Source organism: Calonectris borealis, chromosome 28 (assembly GCF_964195595.1).
Source record: "Calonectris borealis chromosome 28, bCalBor7.hap1.2, whole genome shotgun sequence".
NCBI classification, from domain to species: domain Eukaryota; kingdom Metazoa; phylum Chordata; class Aves; order Procellariiformes; family Procellariidae; genus Calonectris; species Calonectris borealis.
Genome location: NC_134339.1, coordinates 5,445,462 through 5,465,981, shown reverse-complemented (window position 1 = coordinate 5,465,981; position 20,520 = coordinate 5,445,462). Strand labels below are relative to the sequence as shown.

At 42.2% G+C, this 20,520-nt stretch overlaps 1 protein-coding gene across 6 annotated transcripts in view; it reads left to right on the top strand.

The window, feature by feature from the left end:
• ARHGEF18 (Rho/Rac guanine nucleotide exchange factor 18) overlaps positions 1-20,520 on the top strand; it is a 59,954-nt gene that overhangs the window by 37,712 nt on the left and 1,722 nt on the right. For 3 of the 6 annotated variants that reach the window (XM_075175695.1, XM_075175698.1, XM_075175700.1), the window contains 12 exons: positions 2,157-2,335; positions 2,701-2,792; positions 3,102-3,290; positions 3,937-4,074; positions 5,126-5,247; positions 5,705-5,761; positions 6,444-6,491; positions 7,084-7,551; positions 8,272-8,599; positions 10,305-10,427; positions 10,518-10,663; positions 20,274-20,406. In XM_075175695.1, the coding sequence (XP_075031796.1) occupies positions 2,157-2,335; positions 2,701-2,792; positions 3,102-3,290; positions 3,937-4,074; positions 5,126-5,247; positions 5,705-5,761; positions 6,444-6,491; positions 7,084-7,551; positions 8,272-8,599; positions 10,305-10,427; positions 10,518-10,663; positions 20,274-20,402 (2,019 nt within the window). In that variant the 3' untranslated portion in view covers positions 20,403-20,406. Of the gene's footprint in view, positions 1-2,156; positions 2,336-2,700; positions 2,793-3,101; positions 3,291-3,936; positions 4,075-5,125; positions 5,248-5,704; positions 5,762-6,443; positions 6,492-7,083; positions 7,552-8,271; positions 8,600-10,304; positions 10,428-10,517; positions 15,656-15,772; positions 18,050-20,273; positions 20,407-20,520 lie in introns of those variants that run through there. The other 3 variants (XM_075175696.1, XM_075175699.1, XM_075175697.1) reach the window with 2 other exon arrangements.

Genomic DNA, 20,520 nt, shown 5'->3' with positions numbered 1-20,520 from the left:
GGAAAATTAAGTTAATGAACTAGCCTGTTCTGATTGTAGAATCACTTTTTCTGAAGCAGTTCTGGTACTTATGGAATCCCTCCCACTGTCTCTTAGTGCAAAATAGTGTTCCCTTGCATCAGCCGGTTGTAGCTGCCACATCTCCTGTGGTTTTCTGATGCCCTGAGTGTGTTCTGAGGTTCGCTGCTTCTCCTTTTCTTGTGCTGTGACTTTCCCTTTCACTGAACTTTGTTAGGCTGCTATTTTATGCAAGTCATATATGTTAAACGTGCTAGAACTGTGCTTTGAAAGGCACTTGCAGGTAAGGTCTGCTTCTGTTTATTAATGTGAAGGGAAAGAATCTTCCATTTGGTTAGGGACGTGGTAACCATGGTCATAGTAGCCTAAGATTTACTGGGGACAGAGAACTTTCCTGAAGTAAATGTAATAAGCACTAAATGCAAATGTAATTACTGCAGCACTCTTGAACACTCAGTGGGTTCGCTTGCTTTTCTAGGGCATTTCCACAGGTATCCTCAGAGCGGTTAATTGTGTACATTTTGTCCTGATCTAGTTCAGTTATGGCTGTAATAGAACCAGTAACAGAGAGGCTATTTTATGTAATTGTTTTCTTGGATGTATCTTTTTCAAGACATTAACATTAGAGCTGAATTCTAATGGCAAAAGCTATTTTGGTGACCTCAGGGTTGTAAAAGCAACTGCTTTTCAAATTAAACCATCTTCTAATGCACAGAATGGGGATACTTTCACGAATCAGCATGGCTGGGAGTTGTTTCCTCTTGAACAGCATTAGGTGAATCTTTGAACAGTATTTTAGGTTATGACATTGGCTCTGATAGACTGATTCTGCCCCGTTTTCCAAAACGCATCTGAGCTATGAGCAGAAGAGCAAGTTCATAGAGAGGGAAAAACATGCTGTTAATGTATGGTGTCTCGACTGTTGTGGCAGTTTTCCATATTGAGACAAGCGTGAGTAGCTTACATGGAGGCTAAAGCATTGTTCCTAAGAAATAAGAGCATGCATACATGTTCTTAGTCAGTATAGCTGTTCCACTGCAAGGTAATGCCCTGGTTTGTATGTCCCCTAGTAACTTTTCTTTTCTGTGAGCACATATCATATAGTTGCTTATGACAGTCCCCAAAAGCTGATCTCTGCTACGTGGTGGGTTTTTTTTCCCTCCAATAACATACTCTACAGTTATAGACTGATTAATTTTTTGCATCCTTGTATGTATACAGTTCATTTGAAATTCAGGTATCACTTCTCCATAGATAAATCAAGCAAGTGAGAGGAGCAAATGGATCTGCTCAGTGATTCTGTTTATCCTGTGACCTCTGTTTGTGGCTTGAATTGCAGTACAGCTGCTCAGAGAAGTTGGCAAAAGCGAGTGTTCCTGATGTCTGTTTCACAGTTCAGTTTTCTTACCGTCACTCTGGATTATGCTGTGAAGATTCAGCAGTTAAAGAGCTGTTTTCTTCTCGGGAGGATATTTCTAGGCTGCATATATTGGACCTGTGCTGTGTGAAGCATAGATAGGTTTTTACTAACTAATATCCCTCCTGTAAATTTGTTTTCATTGCAAAGACTGAAAGCTAATCCAGTTAATCCTTAGTTATACAATATACTATCTGTCACCTTGTTTTATTATTCACAGGGTCTGATGGCACGGTGTAACACCTCTGTGTTATGTTTTTATTTCTTTTGTAGCTAACTTGCCAACTTAGAACTTCTAACGCTTCCTTTTGTTCCCTTCTTTCATTTCACATGTGTCATTAAGGTTTTTGTTTTCTTTTTCAAATTCTGGTTTTGCCTCTTTTTGAGCAAAATTTTTGAGCCTGTTTTTGACTTCTGGGACCCAGTGGGAATCCTCAGGTGTTTAAATTGATACATGCTTTAATATTCAATCAGGTACCAAGACCTCTTGTTTTTGAAATGTACATTCTTCATTCCATGTTTTGATCTATGGTCAAAAATTTCTGATTGAAAAATGACAATGTCAGAAGCGTCATGTGAAGAGGCCATAGCAATAAAGTTATAGTGTTGTGATGTTGTGGCTCATGGTGGCCCTGTATAAGTAGCAAGACGGGGAGCTAGGAAGCACAAACCCTAAAGAACGTGTATGATGTAGTGCAATAAATTATATTTTGTTTTACAGGATTCTAAACCACCAGTTATCTCATTGCAAAAGTTGATTGTAAGAGAGGTAGCTAATGAGGAAAAGGCAATGTTCTTAATTAGTGCTTCCTTAAAAGGACCAGAAATGTATGAAATTCACACAAGCTCGAAAGAGGAGAGGAATTCCTGGATGGCACATATCCGCAGAGCTGTAGAAAGGTAAATTATGAGTGAGAGCCAGAGGGCTTGATTTCTTGCTCATCAGTCTTCTCTTCGCAGGACTCATAGGTGTAAATTTATTATAAAAATACATTTGACTATCCCTAAACTTTCTTTGAAGCATGCAATTCTGTTTATGTTCATTGGGTAGAAGCCACTTATAAAGATGCAATAAAAACGAGCCAAAGACTTTATTCTGCTTTTTTTAAAAATAAAAAAAAAATTTGGTTCACTGATGTCAAATGCTTTGGCTAAGGGAGGAAGATTGACACACAAGATAAACCACATCCTAGGCAAAATCCCGAGATGGTTTTAAGTTATCTAACGTGCAAATCAAACATATATCTGTTTCCCCCTTTGTACAGCTGTCCTGATGAAGAAGGAGGGACATTTAATGAACCTGAAGCAGAGAGGAGGCTGGCTGAAGCAAGAGCTGCTAAGTTAAAAGATTTTCAGGGTAATGACTTAGTTATATATTCCACGAACTGCTTCTCAGCACCATTTGTGATTTTTTACTGTCTTATTATCACATGATGTGATGAAGTTTCTCCTTCATAAGTCTTTCAAGGTATTGAAAGATTATATAGAAATAGTTAAGTTAAATAAGTCTAAGAAGCTTTGTATGCTCCATGAGTTTTCCCCTTAACTGTTTATTATGTCTCTGCATTTGATGCTTTGACCATAAAATGAATAATAATCTTCCAAACTGAACATTGTACTCTGACAGTGACTAGGAAGGCAGAACTGAGTTTGTTTCTTCCTTTAGAGCGTTTGAACATGAAAGATGACCTGATCATGCAAAGTCTAACTGAGAAGCAGCAGATTTATCTAGAAATGTCTGAAATGAATGGGTTTGAAGACCATTCCCAAGGATCCCGATCTAGGCTACTTCTTCGGGGGGATATCTCAGAAAATCTGCAAGGAGAGGCTATTTTGAAGTCTGCGGTGACAGAAGGTAAATGCAATGTGGGAATGTGTGGGGATAAGCACATAGGATCTAAGTACAGATGCTGAAAATCATCCTGTAATAACATAATGCTTTTATGTAACACTGTTCAGACTTCCTTATTCTCAGAACCAATCTGCAAGATAGGTAAAGTGCTCCTGTGGTTTTAGGTAGAGGAACCATCTCCACAGCTTGGATTTCTTTTATTTTTAACGTTCAACCAGTGGAGTATTAGGATGAGTCTATTCAGATGGGTAACTACGTGCTCTAATAATACACCAATCCTGAAATATAATATTATGTGAGGATTATAGATTAAAATAGCCTAGACAGTATATTTAGAAAGAAAATAAGCATAAACATAATTTTTATTTTGGGAAAAAAAAAACACCAAACAGACAAAGAAAACCACTCAAGGCTTGATAATCTAACTTGCAATCAAGGAAGAGATCATCTTTATATGTGCAATACGAAGAGCCTGTCCTAAAGAGCTAGTCACAAAGGAATATTCATCTGTACTGCAGGAAACCTCTCAAACTGCCCGATCTTTTAATGTACTTGATGGTGACTTCTTTTTTTTAAACTTGTTAGCATGACGCACTTGTCTCGCTGCATAAACGTGGCTGTTTACGTGACATGTTCTCCTCTTTCCTAGCTGAAAATCTCCAGAACCTTATCTTCACTCACTTAGGCAATGGATCCTGTCAGCCTGAAGATGGCTCTGGGTCGGGACTCCCCAGGAGAGCAGAGACCTTTGGAGGATATGACAGTAGTCCCTCAGTTTCAAATAAAAGTAAGAAGGGGACCGTTCAGCATTCTTCTGAGCTTCTTAACTCTTTACTGTCTTTCTCTGGACAGATAATGAGATAAGAACAATGAATTAAGTAAGGTTCTGATACAAGGAAGCTTCACCAGGCTCTAAGAGGAGGATAAGAGCAAATTTCTAGCATGTGGTATTATCATGTTGTATCTTTTGCTTCTGATACCAACACTAGAGAGCAGAGTAGAGCTCTCAGTTGGTGTTATGCTAAGGGCATTACCTTAACCCATACTTTTTAATTACCACAATTCCACACAGAATTTTAATTTTGTTGAAAAAAAAATAAGCTTGACCTGAAAACCTAGGAAATTTGAATTCAGCTGCCTGCTTTTATTATTGAATCATACAAACTTTTTGCCACTTTCTTTTGTATTGCACAGTCACCAAATGGTTGCTGAATCCTTAGGTAGTATAAATTGTCCTTTGGGCACAGATGCTTTATCAGTTAACTAATGAAATAAGTGGAAATACTAGATACTATTTTATCTCCATTTTTGCTTCATGCATTTATTGAAAAATAAAGTGGTGTTTATTTCACTGGTTGTTAATCTCTAGAATTTTTTCTGTTGTCTCAGAAAGGCTCTATATGTCTGTCATGCTATAGGTACTTTATACAGTATGGTTTCCATCTCCCTGTACCTCCTTCCATGCTTACAGTGGTGCTGCTTTGAACAGAATTTTCCTACTAACAAGTATTCCATGTTATGAGTTGCAATTCTGGTAGCTACAGACGATCATTTTCATGCATACATTGTGGTCACTTCACTTAAAATAGTATAATGTAATTTGAACTTACTCTCCCTATTTATCTTAACCCACTCTCCTCAAGTTTTTATACTTTTATGAGCAGTCCTACTTGTCACTGTTGTCTGCTCTTCCACTTTGAATCAGCATGGACAAGCCATGCAGTTGCATATTGGTTCTAACTTCAAAGTCACAATTTTTTTCTGCTTGCTCTGTTATGCAGTGAGTTTTCACAGGCCCTGTGCTGGAGTGAGCTACTCATGCTCCACTCTTCTTTCAGGTGGTAGTTTTAGGAAGAACGGTGGTGGTGACCAGAGACAGTGGGACTGGAGAGGCCCTGCAGTAAGTTCAGATGTGCAACTCCATGACCTCCCTTCTGATGCAGAAGAAGGATCTCAAACCGTATGTTGGGCTTATGCATGATTTAAACACATTTCCTCATGTTCCTCCTCATAATAGTGGTGCAGAACAAATCGCGCAAAGTTAAAAGTCGTAATAGCTGGTAGGGCTAGACTGTAACAGAGTTCTGTCTGTCGAATTACTAGACTCTGTTAAGGATGTTTTGTGGGGTGAGTTGATAGCTTAGCATTAACTTGAGAGGCATGATCAAATACATGGTTTTGTATTTGTTCATTTGGTGCTGTACCATTAACGCTAGCTTTAATTACCGTGCATCTGTTTTGGCCTGGCCTCTGATTTAAGTATTTTTGATGTGTGTCCTTCAGTGTATGGGAGCAATCTCTGCTCCAGCAGTAAATGCTGTTCCCTAATGAGATGAACCCTTCCAACCTGTTCTGGCAGCACTAGCAATGCCCAACAAGTGTCTCTAGCACAGATGTTGGTTTTGTCTTTTTTACAGAGTGATGTGACAAGGCTGGATGACAGCAGTGGTTTTCAGCCCACCATAGAGTCTCAGGTATGTTACTTCTGCTATTAGGAAATCTAATGGCAAAGAGCCATATTACAATAATAGCATGCAAAATCAACCAACCAACCACACAAAAAAAACGCAAAAAAACTGAGTATTTTTGATGTCTGTGGAACCACAAGCACATTAACAGCCTGTACCTTATGACTCCAACTCATTCTGAATGCAGAGATAAAAGTCCCGTTAGAAAACAAAGATGGGTTCTAGGTATGTAGACACGCGTTTCAAAGAGCCGGCTAACTACATTACCCGCATCTTTGGAGGGATTGCATGTTCTCAGCTCACTGACAAAACTTGCCTCTGAATCTCCCGTGAGTGCTGTACCGGAGTAGTGATTCCGTGCTGGAGCATGGGAGGAAGTGATCATTAAATAGCTCATGTGAAGAAAACTGATGATGAAAATTGCTCCCTGGAATCCCAGTGAGATTTGCTAGGCTTTGATTTACATCATTGCAAGGACTAATACACTGAAATTCGTGCTTGCATATTGCTCTATTGGCTGTTACTGTGTTAGAGTACTCTGGTAGCCAGGCTTCCATTGAGTGTGTTCTTGTACAGATACCGTTGATTGTGTTCACTGTTTTAAAAAAGAAAAAGTCTAATGCATCAATAATGCTCTGTTCAAGTGTCTAATGTCTTTTTTCCTCCCCCTGCCTCCCCTCCTCTTCAGCTTGTCCAAAGGATACAAACGCTGTTACAGTTGCTCTTCAGTCTTCAGGTAAACCTATCCAAGAGGTTTGTTAGGCATTAAATGTAATAAAATTTATGCAGGCGTGGAGAGGAGTTACCTTGAAAATATCCCCTAAAGCTAGAGTGAAGTGCAGAATTTAGGACCTGAGACTCAAGGATACAAACACTGTGTCTGGTATTTTGAAGGAAGTGTTAGATCTGTTCTCTTAAGTAATTGTTTCCTTTTTCCTGCTCACTTAAATGCAGTTCTTTAGCTTCTTTGAGCTCCGTCTACTCTCCCTGCTCCTTTCTTCTTAAAATTATTGTTGATATACACGTGTGTGTATGTATTAGGTTTTTTTACTGTACCCTTGTAATCAGCAATATTCTGACTGATTGACTCAGAGTACTAATTCTAAGTGCAAGAAATGTTAATTTTGACATACGTAATCATAACTTATTTGCTTAGCCATCTTTAGTATCATGTCAGTCATGATGGGCTGTACAAGCTGGGAGTTAGATCTGCTCTTGAAGACAAAAGTCTTTGTGATCTAATCTGGTAGATGCTGTTGTCTTTTGTTTAGCTGCACATGTTTTTTGAAGCCATGTGCCTTATGCTGAACTTCTTATTTCCCGTCCAGGCAGTCATATCTCAGCAGGACAGCTACATTGAGATGCAACGAGCCACCATGGTAGACCGGGAGAAGCAATACCGGCTGCAGTCTACACGAGGCAATCTGCTGCTAGAGCAGGAGAAACAGCGGAACTTTGAAAAACAGAGAGAAGAACTGATGAATGTACAGAAACTTCAGAGCCAGCTGAAGCTGGAGCAGCAACGCCTGGAACGGGAGAGGAGTCGGCAGCAGAGGGAATTTGAAAGCACAGAAGCCCGGCTGCAGGAGCGTGAAGAGGGGACTCGGCAGCTGAAGGAGAAGTTGAATCAGGAGAGGGAAGAACTCGAGAGGCAGCGAGAGGCCTATCAGCATGACCTAGAGAGGCTGCGGGAAGCTCAGAGAGCTGTCGAGAAAGAGAAGGAGCGTCTAGATCAGCTAAAGAGGCTGAAGAAGCAGAACACAGTGTCAGGCACGTTCTCCCCAGAAATGGGACAGGTGAGGAATTTGTTTTCTTGGAGTTTTATTTCTGTTAACCTGCTTGCCTCTGAATGAAGGTTGCCCTTTTTGCAGCACTAACCCATGTTCGCTTTTTACCGGGCTCCTTGAACCATCATCTGAAATAGCTGGTGATGGCTACTGTCGGAGAGATCAGAGCTTGGCAGTTCCCCAGTGTCTGCGAAATTCCACCCAGACATTTGGTAATGAGAATATTTTTTAAAAAGATAGAAATGGAGAATAAGTGATTTTTGAACATGGCTGACTGAGGATTTTTTTTTAATACAGGAACTGCCCTATTGCGGGCAGGTGATTGCAGAAGGTGTGCTACGTTGGTAGCATTTTGTAGAGTTGATTTCTAAAAATATTTCTTATGTTTCAAAATGTGAATTTTGGGGTCTGATTAAATTGGCTGATTTGTAACTGTCTGAAAGTCCTGCTTTCTCTCCATCCTATCATCACCTAGCACAGTCTGCTCTTGCATTCCTTTGCTAGGTGCAATATTAAGCAGTCTGGAGCTGCTGAGGTTCTTTTCAGTGTTCAAGGACTTATAATCTTTCTCTTCCTTCTGTTTGCTGGCATGCTTTAGGCTTCATCTGTCCTGTTGTATTTTTCACTAGAAAGTGCTTTATGTTCTCAGGGCTGAGGGTGGTCTCTCCTCATTGTATCTGAGAGGGTGAAAATACCCGTTGGACTTAGAATGCCTTTTTCCTCATGTAGAACCAGATGCTAAGTCATTCCGTTAGCTTCAATGGAGAAGGGGTGGAACCATCTCTGCCCATCTTGAAAAACTCTGTGAGAGTGAGCGTCTCCGGGATGGATTACCTGGAACGGCCAGACTTGGTTCGCAGGGACAGTACCAGCCTGGAGAACCGTCCGGTTCTTGCATTGAAGAACGAAGTGCCGATACATCTCCTGAGTGCAACTAATCAGATACAGAAACCAGCTGCAGTCCAGCAGCAGATTCCTACTAAGCTGGCCACTTTTACAAAAGGAAGCAAAGAGAAAAGTGGGAAGAACAAAGCATCTCATAGGACAGACAGTTCAGGTAAGCGTATTTAAATGCATTTCTGATCTCTGCCAGCATCACAGGGAAACAGAACACTGTAGTTTAAATCTCTGGTTGTCCGTGTGGAACCCAGAAATCAATGTGCTACAAATTGTTAATGTGCTTACTGCAGTTAGTAGGCTCTTAAAATCCTTAAGTTAGGAGTTACATGTGTATACTATTTCAATTGGAAATATAGCCCAAAGGGATAATGTTGAAAATGGAGTTCTGTAATCCAACAGTACAGAACAATGGTGAGAGTTTGTAAACCTGGATGTAAAATCTTCTTGCCTAACCGTAGTGTTAAAGGAAAATAGCAAATGTTTTGCTTGTTCTGCATGAATGAAATGTTTTGAGGCTGGCTTAACCTTTTCTCACTATCTGTCCAGAGTTGTAATGACATTGAATGCAATGCCTTTCTTAGCACCAATCAGTCATTAAATAAAGATTTCCAGGCCAGGATTGAGATGCTGAGTGTGTTGGAGAGTTGAAAGGGGCTAATTTTGTCAGAAATAGAAGCAAGTAAAAATACAGTCACCCTCTCACGGTGTAATTTCTGCTGCTAACTGCTAGGTACTAAAGTAGTGATCTTTGCCAATGACAGATGCAGTAAAAGCCACTTTACCGCTTAAAATAGCCTTACTGCCAGCTTAGGAGAATGGCCTATAATTTTAAGTTACAAAATTATCCTTTTAACTTTGTATAGGATTCAGACTTGGCAAGCTTACCCGTCCCTTGGGCTACACGACTATAGCGGACTCAGGGCCAAAGCTGTCAGGGAGGGGAGGGGGAAGGTCTTTTGCACATTGTAGAAACATCTGTCTCTGTCGTGCCTAAAGTTTAGTACAATTACAAACTTGCTTATGTTTTTGCACGTAAATGAAGCCTAATATCCTCTTACCCTGAATACGAAATGCTGGTAAATGGGAAAATAAAGCTCTAATACCACATCTCCTCAACTTTATTTTTTTAATAGCTCTTACATCTGTGCAGTGGAAATGTACTTAATGGTGTTTTTCTGGAATTTATATGAAAGGTATAAAACACAAATATATTGGTCTATTCTCTCATGAGCATTAGTGGGATGCATGCTTGTTATCCCCATATGTAGATCTTAGAATAAAATGGAACAAGACTTTCTGTACCAGAGGCAAAATACTGTGTATTGAATTTGGTTTTTGTGATGTGTAAGGAATGCGCACTGAGAGGAGCTCTTTGGATCCAGAGTAACCATTTCATGAATTGCTTTTATTGTTGAAATCAAGAAACTGGCAGGCCATAACACCAGAATCAATGTACGCTGCTGCTGAGCAGCTGTGAGACAGATGGAGAGCAGAGACAAAAGTTCATCACAGTTCTGTGTGTTAAAAGTAGCGCAAATAGCCATTGCTATTTGAATGCTAGGGACAAAGATTTTTTTTTTTTCTCTGCTGTGCTTTGTAATACTAGGTTTTAAATCTGTGGTTGTCAGGGGCTGCTAGTAACTGAATTAGAAGTGCTCAAGGAAGAGGAGAGAGAAAGTATTCATGGTCTAAACAGCTGAAGAGAAAATATAAGTAACTTGCAACAGAAGCACCAGCTCTTTGTGGTATAGCAGCCTCCCTGGATATGTAAAGGTGTCAGTACAGTGGGCTCCAGCATGAAATAGTGAAATTTGTGAAGTACTGCTAGTGGCAAATACTAATTTGTGAAATATTTTCTTTAGCATCTGTTGATCAGAAGCAGCTGCTTCCCCCCAGGCTTGTTGGACGAGAGGAGGGTGTCCTGAGGGGCAGACGATCAGCAAGTCCCGTCCTCCCAAGCAGCCAGACCACTGCATTCCAGCCAGGTACATCCTGACCAACTTGCATGTCCATGGAAATGCATCGGGCTCTCTGTGCAGTGTCATGAATCTGTTGTCTTCCATATTTTTCTATAGAATTGTATGGCCCTACAGATGCTCAGCCAGAAGCACTTTCATCTGCCTCAGCGAACCTATTCAAGCCCAATAATGTCCACGTTCAGACCCTGGTGACCTCTCAGCCGAGTCTGTTAAATGTACAAGATGATACCAGCAAAGAAGATGTAATTTTCTTCTAATTGTTTCCATTTAAAGATTAATCTTCTGACATACTGTTTCAAGAACTCAGGCCCCAGTGTTCAACGTGACAGAGGTCTGACATGGGTGTCTTTTCATCCCTGCCCTGTTACTGCTAGCAAGGACCAGACCAGGATTACTGTTCTACTTTGTTGGCTTCTCTGCCAGCAGCTCAGAATGAGGGCACAGTAGTAACATTTTGCTTTTAAATTCTCCAAACATGGAAATGTATTGGCACATGGCATGGGTATATAAATTCAGAGCATATTAAAATGCTGCCATTTATTGTAATGTGCTCTTTTCGGAGAATGTACGCTCTTTGTGGGCACCACCTTGTAAGTTGTTGTAGTTGATGTTGAACCGCCCAGATTTTTATGTAAAAAATTTTAGTAGTGGGCCCCAAAATGGCTGCGAATTTTTAAATCCGTTTTCACAGGTCGGTGTAATGGATTATGCTAATGGTGTGTTGATAACTAGTTGACTAGCAAGGCAGTCTCCTTACAGCCAGGCATGACAGACATTGTGATACCCGCTCAGAGGAGCCAGACTAGCATCTCTGTTTCTTTAGTGAATTCAGTGGAGCGCATGCTCAGTGGCCAGGTACAGTGGAAGAGAGAAGGAAGCTTCTCAACAGAGTCTTCAAGGGTCAGGAGCTCCACCTGCTTGTGGAAGACAAGGGTTGGACGTGTGAGAATACACAACGGTAATGAAGAGTTGGACTAAACGCACATTTCATTGGCCATCAGCTTGCACTGGGATACCTCTCTCCTTGGAGACATTGGGTAGCTCTCCACGTTAGTGAGAGCGGTACAGGTTCCCAAGCAAAACTCATGAATTGGTTCAGAATGAACTTAGCGACTTGGATTTTGTTCTTTGTTGAAGGCATGTATAAGGAGCATTAGAATGCAGTAATTTATTGTCTTGTCTAGTCCTAAGTTTTCTGCATCTCTTGTTTGTCTGTTAACTTGTTGGGACATTACTCCAAGTACCAGAAGATATCAAAGCTGCTGTTACTGCAGAGACTTCTCTGCAGCACTGTGTTAGGAATGAAGGGAATAAGAACTGTTTGGTTTTAAAATTTAAAAAAAAAAAAAAAAAAAAACCAAAAACAAAAAAAACCCACAACAAAACAAAAAACCTCTTGGCTAAACCTGTGTTGGTTTAGCTGCTTACAGCTAAACCAGCTTTGATACCTCTTGTTAAATGGGTCAGTACTTAATCATGGAATGGTGATGACATTGTGTTCTGCTCAAAAGGCATTATTTCCCTTTGTAGTAATTTGCACAGTCATTTCGTTGTATTCTATTACTTCACTCTGTATCTCAGTTCTTCATTACACACATCACCTAAGGATGTGTATTCCAATATATGTTGAATGTGACCGGTCAGATATATTGTGCACAGGAGAGATTGTTTAGAGGGTATTATTACAGAATTAAAGAAATCAGTATCTCGGAGCTTAAAAACTTGGGTTGATACCTTTCAGAACATGGTTGGTAATAGTTTTTTTCATATCTTTAACCCTGGTTTAAAGTGATTTTTAGCACTGATGGATGGAATGCCTGGTCAGTTTTCCATCCAGTCGCATGGCAATGGCATTGAATGGCAATTTGTCAGTCTCTTCAAATCATTGATGCTGTCTCAGTGGTTAGGCCCCATGTGATATTAGTAATGTTCTTTAAAGCCGTAACTTCACTTTGCTTGAAAGTTTTAAAATTATTTCAGTAGTTACAGTGCAAGAAACATTATAAATTTTCAGTAGAAAATACAGAGTTTATTTTCAAGTGGTGATGATTTGGGTTATTGTCTTCAGACAAATTTACTGGTCAGTGTGAGAGGGGAAAGATAAGCTACAAAATACTGAATTGGTCTTAGGGAGCAAGCACTCCTTGCTGTAACACTTCTTGGATTTAAGGGTCTTTTTCTTTGCTAAGTGATACTGGTATAAACCTGAAGCAGTGGCACCGAGTTCAGTGAGAGGAAACTCCAAACCATCTGGCTTTTTACCAGGCTGGTGATACTCCCCCACCCCCCAACAAATTATCACTATGAAATTAGACACACTTCACTAATACCAAAGGACTGCTTGGTAAATCATCGGCATTGCAGAATTTACACAGATTATCAGTGGCTAGATTTGCAGGAAACGATATGGGGAACATAGTGATTTTTGCATTGTTGTGATATGATGTTGATGACGGTTAGAACATAGTTCTAGCCTATGTTCATTTTTTGTATTCCTAAAAGCTAGGTTGGAATGGAGGGGAATTCATCTTAAAATTAACCTAACTTCTGATCAAGCCAGCACGTGAGATCCAGCAGCTCTATAGGACTGATTTTTCAGTCGGCTGATGTGGAGACTCCAGTCATCTCTGATACCTATGTAATTTCTCCTGTAAACATGCAGTGAAGCAGCAAAAATGCACAGTACGTTCTCTCTTTCGTGCTGTGGTTTGGGGCACTCCTAGTGAAAACTCTATGCCCCCATTGCCTTAAATTACCAGGTTTTTAGGAGTTTTAGCCTAAAGTGAAGTTGCATCAGTGGAATAAACCACCTCAACCAAAGAGGGATGTCTCTGTTTGGGTATTTGAAAACAATTTTTGGAAACATTTATTTGGTCTCCTAAAGTATGGGAGAGAGTATTTTATGGACTGAAGGGGTTTATTTGGCTTTCTTCTTCTTCTGTGCAATGAATGAACTCAGATATAGAACAGTGACATCTGGAAAATAAAGTCTGCAGTGAGGTCTCTTTTATTTAATGTTTTAACTTAAACATAACTGGTTTAGTACCCGTTGCCAGCAGTGCTTCGAATAAGTTCTGGCTGTTAGCAAATGGACAGAGGACCATTACAGGCTAGGCTGTTGGTTCAACACCCCAGAAGCTCCTTGGAATATGGGTCTTCAATCTGTAACTGAGAAATTATCTTAAAAGTCATTATCTGTCCTCAATACACATGGCTAGCTGCAGCTAGCTTTATGAAAATTGTTTTCACCTTGAAGAGAGACTGCATCTTCTTTCACTTGGGTCAAAATCACTTAAGTGCCATACTAGGTATTCACGTGGCTTCCTGTTCAGTACCATACCCAGTGGGGAGAAGGTTTTAGAATTAGCAAATGCTGTGCAGAGTTTACCATACCAGAGTATGGTAACATTATTTGTAGAAGGCTGAGGGAAGCAAGTGAAAGATTTTCTTTAAATTAATAACGCGTCATCTCGTCACTTCTGCAAAACTATCTGTGAAATTGTTATCACTCCAGTTGAGTGAACTAGTTTTGGAGTCTTTACTCAAATCTTGTTCCTAGAAAAATAATGCTTCTAGGCAAATGAGATTGCAAAATACTGCTGTGTCCTGGGCTAAGTAACCTGCTATTGATTCTGAGTAATACCCTTTCCATTTGACTTTTTTATTACTTCAGATAAAAGTTTCCTTTTAAGTGATATCTGATGATTAGGCAGTTCAAAACTCTGTGCCTCCCAGGTGCCTTTTGGCTTCTTTCTGAGCTGGGGGTGTGGAGGAAATTGCAGCACAAGCTTTGAACTGCCGCCTTCTTTGCTTTGTGTCACAGCCTTAAAATTATTGTCATGTTTGTCCTTTAATATTGTGCTGTTGCAATGTAGAGGCTGTTTCTATGGTTCTGATTTTCAGTTTTAACTCTGGTGTAAAGGATGCTTCCTCTTCCCCTTCCCATTTGGACTACGGTCATTTTGTATTTCAGACTGAAGATCCCTCCATGTTCCCTAGTACCGAGCACATCTGCCCTGTGTGTGTTGTAAATGCTTTCCCAGGTTTTACCTGTGCTATCTGTGGATTGTAGTTGTGGCATGTCCCACAAATTGAGATCGCTAATCATTTCCCAATGTGAGGCAGAAGAATTGGTATTTCTAGAGATGCTTGCTCATCAAGGTAATAGCATTCCTGCAAAGGTAGGAGTAATTCTAAATAATTTGCAGACAGTTTTGTCTTTCTGAGTAATAGTCAGATGATCCTGTATACATGGAACTTGGTGTTTGTCATTTGCATTTACAATGGAAGTTGAAACTTAAACTAGGAAGGGGTTAAAAATACATATTTCGTTTCACTGCTACTTTCAACTCTGCAGAATAGGAGCTGAGGCTCCCCGGTGCTGCTCAGTGGAGTCCCTGTGTGTTGTGCCCCTGTGCAAGGGAATTTGGAGCCTTTTGCTGTCTTCCCCAGCAGTTCTTGCATTTAGAAGAAAAAGATCTTCTTGGCGCCAGGTTACGCATGTGCTATCCTTGCCTGACCTTCATGCTAAATAGGTAAAAGAAAAGCCTTTTCCCCTGCTCTCTCTTTCGAGGCCAGACCCAACATCTTTGTAACCACTGGCAGCTCTTTATCATTTACCATCAGCATGTTATTCATCAAATACCATTTGTGTGAGCTCTGGTTCATACCATTTGTGCCATGTTTATAAATCAGTTTTTTATATTTTTGTACTGAAAGAAATTGGAGCACTTTAGAAAAGTTTATTTCAAATTCCATTTCTGTTTGTACCTGGAAGGAAATCTCTCATGAAAGTAGATCCTGTTGGCATAACTGCGTGCATCTCACTCAGAGCTGTGAACTCTCTTGATGCTCTTTAGTCTTAGGTCTGGTTTCTAGGCCCACCTTGCACTGTAAAGATTGAATAAATAGTCATGGTCCATGGTTAAATTGACCATTTTGTTGGGGAAGTGTTTGGTTTTGTTTTTTGTTAGGGTGTAAACATTGTAAATAATTCCTTTACTGTTGATACTGCAGTAGCAACATCTTTGTAGTCCTTATTTTATTTGTAAAGTTGATGGTTAAATGTTAATATTCTGTTGAATTGTGCACTCTTGATTAATTGTAAACTTGATCTTAGCACACCAAATGATGATTTTTACAATGATTGCAATGTTTCTCCACTGAAGGATTTCAGAGCTGCAATAGGACTGAAACCAACTTCTAGCAATAAAAAAAAAGCATTTAAAAACTGACTGCCTTTATATATATATTTTTTTTTTTTAAAAAAAATTATTTATTATTTTCTATTTGAACCAAAGATCAAAGCAGCAGCTGCTTCTCACATGCTTCTCATTTTCTACCCTGGACAGAAATAATGTGCCATATGAACAGAACTCCGATGGTTTTCCAAAGGAGAGGACGGAGCATAGGAGGCATTAAGTGGAGGATACTAATAGCTGCAGACCTCGCCAGTGAGGTGAGCACCCTAGGAAAAAATCAGCTGGTCTCAAAATGCCTGAACTCAGCATACGAGTGAGAGAGTGAACTTGAAGTTGCTTATATTAGCATGTAGGTACTTTGCATGGTGCCAGTCTGAGACATGCCTGGCTCCGTCCCAGACAGTATCGGTTCCCATTTGGAACAAGTATAACAAAAATAGAAACTTTCTCCCTGGTGCTTGTGCCAATTTGGCAGCCCTCGCTCCCAACACCATCCCATAGCCTCTGGCTGGTGCAGTGCTTCCCAGCTCCAGAGTCAGCAAGTTGCGTTTCCTGGTAAAATCCCCACTTGTGGCATACTGGCAAGCTAGCCCAAACGCTGTAACCTCATATAATTTCTGGAGATCAGAACAGACGCAAAACTGGGGAGAGAGTGGGAGAACTGGGACTTGGATCGGTGCTCTCAAAGGAAGAGGTATGATTTTTATCATCAAAGTCCTGCACTGTAGCCAGCGTTGAGGAAAACCCTCAGCCAGTTGTGGATGTGACAGTGCCAGTGGTGCAGTCTGGGAATCACTTTGTGCAGCAATAAGTCTTTGTGTATATCAAAGCATCTTTGGAGGACCCAGGTTCTTTGTGTACAGGCATCAGTAGAATACAGTCTGCGTTTTTCAGTCTCTGAAGTGCAGTTGACATCTGGGTTGTGGCACAAACTGGAACTCAATTGGAAAAACACAAGTTTTTCTACTTTTCCAACGTATGTAAATAATCAAAAACTTCTAGACACACCAGTGTTTAAAATATGACTTGATCTTTATGGGAAGTTACAGGCTGATGTGTTAGCGAATGAAGTCTTAAAGTGCGTGTGTGTATAAATTTGCACTTCCTTTAAGAGAATATTCCTTACATCTGCTTCTGCTCTGTTCAGCTTCCAGGGAGCTGAGCCGCAGTGGCCGCTGGAGGTCACTGCCTCTGTACGCTTTCACAGCTCGCGTCTGTGTCGCTAGAGCAAGGGGAGTAACTTCATGTCCATTTCTAAATATTGTTCAGCAGCAAGAAACGGAATCAAAGTGATTTCACGAGGGACAGCTGAGAGGGACAGTCTAGGACAGAAGTTACGAGGAGCTGCTTCCAGAGCAGTGGGTTTAATTTTTATTTTCTAATTGCACTGTACTTTCCTGCAGCCATAATCACGTATCAGACCAGTAGGAATTGTTTCTAGAAAGACAGAAGAGCCTGGATCAGAGAGATCCAGGGATAACGTGGCCAAAAGGGATCCCTGCAGCACTGATTCCCACTGGGAACTGCCCAGCTGCAGCAGCCTGGAGCTCCGCAGGGGCAAGTTTAAATCTCGGGCAGAATTTGCATCTGTTAGAAGTTTGGTGCTGCTGCAGCCATCGGTGTTCAAACGAGTGTGGGTGTTTCTGTGTTATGTTTCAGTTCTTGCCGCAACAGCAGGGTAGACATTCCTTTGGTGATTGCAAACACCTTGACTGACAGTATCATTGATAACGCTGTCACTCGTCTATGAGACACCTTCTCCGTTTTTCACAAGGAGGGTGTGATTTCAGGAGAGGGTGTGATTTCAGGATGGATGGCGGTGCCTTCAGAGCTGTTAACTTGCTCATACGAGTATTCCAGGAGCTCCGCCCTGCCTTGTCTCCCTTTAAAATCTGTAGCTAATTAACCCGAAACCCAAACCACATTCTTTCTATTTGGATGAATCATTCTGAGGCCATAGGCAATGACCAGCTTTATGCTAAACCTTCCTCTTTCATGTGGGTGAGACACAGCTGATGGTTCCCATACATGCATCTGAGATTCATTGGCAAGCCAGATGCTTGAGGACAAACACGCACAAAGGATATTGGCTCCGTAGTGTGCTCCGACAGTGGGAATGTGCTGTTTTCTGCCTTTCCCTTTCCTCACCCCTGTGACTCAAATCCGGTTTAATTTCTCATCCCAGCGATGGGGCCAGCCCAAGGCTCAACAGACAAGGGATGCGGGGCCTGTCCTTGTGTGGTGCCGACATTGTTTGCTTCTTCTGGGCCCATGGGATCTGGCAGCGGATAAAAGCCAAACCCTCTTAGAGCTGGCAGTGTTGGAGCATGAGACGCGTGGTCCCTGGCTCTGGGACAGTGTCGCACGCACAGGAGGCTCAAACACAGCAGGGGTCACTTTGTTACAGGACTCCATGTACACAGGGGCATGAAGAATCCCCGTTGAGCAGCACAATGTAGACGTGCCTTTCCCATGTCAGAGCAGCAGCTGGTGCCATTTCACTGTATGGGGCACAGCGTGTTGCTAGACCTGAAGTTGTCCCAGATGACCGCGTGTGAAATGCAAGTTCTCAGGCTATTTCAGACAGGTAGATGTGTAATGGCCTTTTTCCCTTCTAGAACATTTGAAGTCATGGACAAAACCACACTGTGTGTAGTTAGTGCTTTGTTTTTCCTGGGCTGCCACGGATTGTCATTGTAACAGCAGCATGTACTCCAGTTCCTTGCTAGATGTGTGGTGGATGTACTGCAGAACACCTGAATGATCCATATCCGATCTTAGCCAGAAAAAAGGGAGTTTCTCAGTTACTGCTGTGCTGATTTTTCTGCAGTCAACAGTACCGGCCACCTACAGTGGAGAAGGGAGAAAGGCTGTGTGCTGCCTTGGCACTCTGGCAGCAGGGGCTGCTGAGCAGAATGCAGCTATGAACACAAAAAGCAGTGTATTTCACTTAAAATCAAAGCTGGCTGTATATCTTGTGGCCAGGAGGCAGGTGGGTCAGTCTGATGCTGTGTTTCTTTGGCTATGGTGGCTGTAGGCTTTGTGTGAGAAGAGGAACATCCCATGGGAGAGCGATGTCGCATTTAGATTGTTTTGGCTTTGAGCCTAGTGATGCCCATATGTGTTGCCTCTTCCAGATGTGGTTGTGGGCTGGGGTCTAGCTCCTGCAGCTGGAGGGGTGCAGCCATGAAGCGGGGTTCTGGGCTAGGAGGAGAGGCCTAGGTTTGAGCTATGTTGAGATTCTAAATGAATTTTATTAATTCAGGAGGATTTCTGTCCCAGTCACCAAATTAACCACTAAACCAAATTCACTTGCTGCCCAGTCAGCCTAAATCTTCTGGCCCCGGCACTGAAGTAGTGATTGGATCAATGCATGGAAATGTCAAACTGGGAAAACAGGTCTGCTGGGACGATGGCAAGCATGCAAGAGAAAAAGGTGTCTAGTTTTCCCCAGGGGTGCTCCCCGCTGTGCTGGGAGCTGGTTGCTGCCAGGAGGAGGTGGAGCTGGAGGGACAGCGCAGGGCTTTCTGCCAGATGAAGGAGGATGAAGGCAATGAAATGCAGCTCTGGCTTGCTTTGTTGCCAGCAGCGTGGAGCCACTGCGGAGCAGCCAAGCCCAGGTGTGCTTGAAGTGCCGGTTTTCCCTAAGAGGTAGTTAGCTCTAAGTATAGTTTGAAATGAGGAAACAATTCCCAGACGCTTGCAAAGGCTTCAGCAGCAGGGCCACTCGCTCCTCTAGCTGAAAATGCCGTGAGCGAGGCTCAGATAACATCCCAGCGCCAGGAGCAGGAGGCAGACAGAGACCCGTGTTGCTAGAAGCAACTTTGTCCCTGGTGCAAAAGCCGGATATGGCTGGGAGCCAACGTTCATTGCTTGGCAGCGTAAATAAAACAGCTGCTGCTCAAATGGCTGTGAATGAAACCTCTGCTCCCCCGACTTGCTGAGCAAAGTCGGACTTTGTCTGACCCCCGGGAATAGATGTAGATATAATAAAGGTGAAGCAGCTCCCTGCTCGCTAACAGGGATGGAGATGCTTCCTGCTGGCTCCTAGTCCCAGCCGTGTCCTGTGCTGTGACTTTCCCCCGGGCTGCAAGCTCGCTTGCCTGCCTGCACTCACCTGAGCGAGGCACGGCCAAGCTGGGAGCTGCCCCACGCTCCTGCTGCTGGATGCTTGGACTTGATGAGTTTAAAGGTCTTTTCCAGCCTAAATGATTCTATGATTCCATGCTGCTGCCTGTGGTGCTCCAGGCTGGATTTGCAGGGCAGGCTGTGGGCTCGTCTCCCTGCAGCCTGGTGCACAAGCCTCCCCTTGGGCTCGGCAAGTGATGGAGGGGCAGCACAGCAAGGATAAATGAAAAAAGGCCCAGCCTGGGGGCTGAAAATAGCAGCGGCATCAGAAAACAGGATGGAAATGAAGTCAGTTTATCTGCTTCAGCCACCAGCAGCAGGGCAGCTTTCTTCCTTCCAGTCTTGCCAGTTCTTGCCTATACTAGCAGCTAGGAAGGGTTGTGACATTGATTTATTTAACTCTGAAATTGAATAATGGATCACACCCAAACCATGCTTCTGTGGTGAGACAGTTGGTTGCACCTTTGGTGCCTGTTTCCTCTGACCATGCTGATTCCTGTCTCGTGCCTCCCACCCTTAACAGAGCTTTTCCTTCCCAACCACTGCCCCCGCCGTCACCTGCAGCAGGGCCCGGAGCACACAGCCCTCGGGGGGAGAAGTGCTTTCCTCCATTCCTTTTGGCAGTGAAGAAACCCAGCGCTGCAGAGGATGACCACGTAAGGGCAGAGAGTATCTTAATCTTTGGAGCTTTAAACAGATTTACATGGCCTTCAAAGCTGGAAGGCAGTACAGAACCTGAGCTTTCCTAAGAAGTCCTGCATTACAAAGAT